Source organism: Histoplasma capsulatum, genomic scaffold, assembly GCF_000149585.1.
Source record: "Histoplasma capsulatum NAm1 scaffold_1 genomic scaffold, whole genome shotgun sequence".
Taxonomy (NCBI): domain Eukaryota; kingdom Fungi; phylum Ascomycota; class Eurotiomycetes; order Onygenales; family Ajellomycetaceae; genus Histoplasma; species Histoplasma mississippiense.
The window spans coordinates 3,299,902-3,301,685 of record NW_001813982.1 but is presented as its reverse complement, the minus strand read 5'-3'; the positions used below and the strand labels follow the sequence as shown (position 1 = coordinate 3,301,685).

Here is a 1,784-nt window from a genome sequence, read left to right as displayed (position 1 = left end):
CGTCTACATGATTACCGATCTCGTTGTCTGCTCGACTTGCCCATGAGTGCGAGATTAGCACCAAGGCCGGCTTCAGCAAGCTGCTCCTAGTATACATGTACATCCAGCTTCCTGACGAACGTTAACACCATGATACCGCTTGGTAACAATTAGACACATTATGAACCCTTTCTTTACCTCTGCTCCAGAGGACATTTTAGTTATTGTTAAGCTTGGGTTATATATAGAGAAATGGGAGGATTTCTTCCGACCCTGAAGCAAACGCCTCCTTTTTGGCAGCTTTAATTGAATTTTCGTCGTTTCAAAATGGCGTTTCGATGCTTTTGCCGTTCTCTCTCTTCCCCACACTGCGGATAAACGCGGCAAGCGCTTTAGACGCCTCTCATTTACGTCTTTCAACGTCACGCCAGAAAACGAATTAGTTATATAGATAGCTCCACCACCCAACATTTCCCCCCTATAGCCGGACAATTTAGTTATTGCCGGCTGGCCCAATAGCGATAATAATATCTCCCATTGAATCTGCTTTCCCCCGCTTTCCGTGTATACATCCATACTACACATCACCAGCTAACAACCACATCCCTTCTTTCATCATCCCCCAACCCTAATCCCAACCCATTCTTTATTTGACATGGTGCGTCGAAGGGTCAACAATCAGGCCACGAGTCCCGTGGATGTCTCACCAGCTGTGGGCGAAGTATCAACGCCAGAGCCCGCAAGACGAAAGGAAGAAGACAATGAGCGTGGGCAAGGGAAAGGGAAAGGGAAAGAAAATACAGCTCCACGCTCATCTTCATCAGCGCATAGCTGGGTCGTCCTGGCCGTTGCGAGCGGCTTGTTCGCCGCGATGAATGGGGTATTTGCGAAATTGTAGGTTGTGATTTTCGATTCTTGGATTAGTCTTTGGTTTTTTAAAGGGGTTCGTTGCTTTTCCAGTTCTTTGCTTTCCTTACCTTTATTTTTTTGTTTTATGTTTTATTTTTTTTGTTTTTTGTTTCCCTTTTTGTCCGGATATACAAGCCAAGGAAGAATAATGGGTAAAGAAGCTGTACATATGCTTTCAACTTCCCACCCTCGTCCCACGCACAACAACATGGGAGTAGGGGAATAAAGGGGGCCATGGAGGGATTGTAGTGGCAACAAATGATAAGAATAAATAACATGTATAAAGCGAATCTCTCAACAATTGACACCAAGTCTATAAACATCTATCTACTTTGCACACCTACACAGGTCTTTATTTACCTTGGACTAACTAACCACCATCAAACCCAGGACAACAACTCACCTCACGACCGCCCTCTCCCAAACCTTATCCCGCCTTCTAAGCCTCCCTCCCGCCTCAGAGGGAATCGCGGAATATGTCACCCGCGCCGTAAGTCAAGTCCCAACACTTTCCCTCCAACACCACCCTATCCATCCATTCTGTGCCCATAAATAGAAATACTAACCACGGTCCATAACAGCTCTTCTTCGCCCTCAACGTCCTCTCCAACGGGGTAATGTGGGCTCTCTTCACACGAGCCCTCACGGCATCAGCATCGAGCACTAAAGTAACAATCACGAATACGACGGCGAATTTCTTGCTTACGGCATTGCTGGGGATGGCTGTTTTTGGGGAGAAGGTCGGTGGGCTGTGGTGGGTAGGAGCGGCGTTGATGGCGGCGGGATGTGTTATTGTGGGGATGAGGGAGGGGGGGACGGCGGCGAGTTAGGAGTGTGGATGAATGGATGTTGTATTGGTTTCAATTTGTAAATGGAGAAAATCAGCTGGTTGGTTG

At 47.2% G+C, this 1,784-nt stretch overlaps 1 protein-coding gene across 1 annotated transcript; it reads left to right on the top strand.

Moving 5' to 3' along the window:
• Positions 1–634: 634 nt before the first annotated feature.
• Positions 635–1,718, top strand: HCAG_00947 (predicted protein; the record flags this gene model as incomplete). Its single annotated transcript, XM_001543851.1, has 3 exons — positions 635–873; positions 1,279–1,378; positions 1,470–1,718. The coding sequence occupies 3 exons, from the start codon at positions 635–637 to the stop codon at positions 1,716–1,718; spliced, it is 588 nt and encodes a 195-aa protein (XP_001543901.1).
• Between the last annotated feature and the right edge of the window lie 66 nt (positions 1,719–1,784).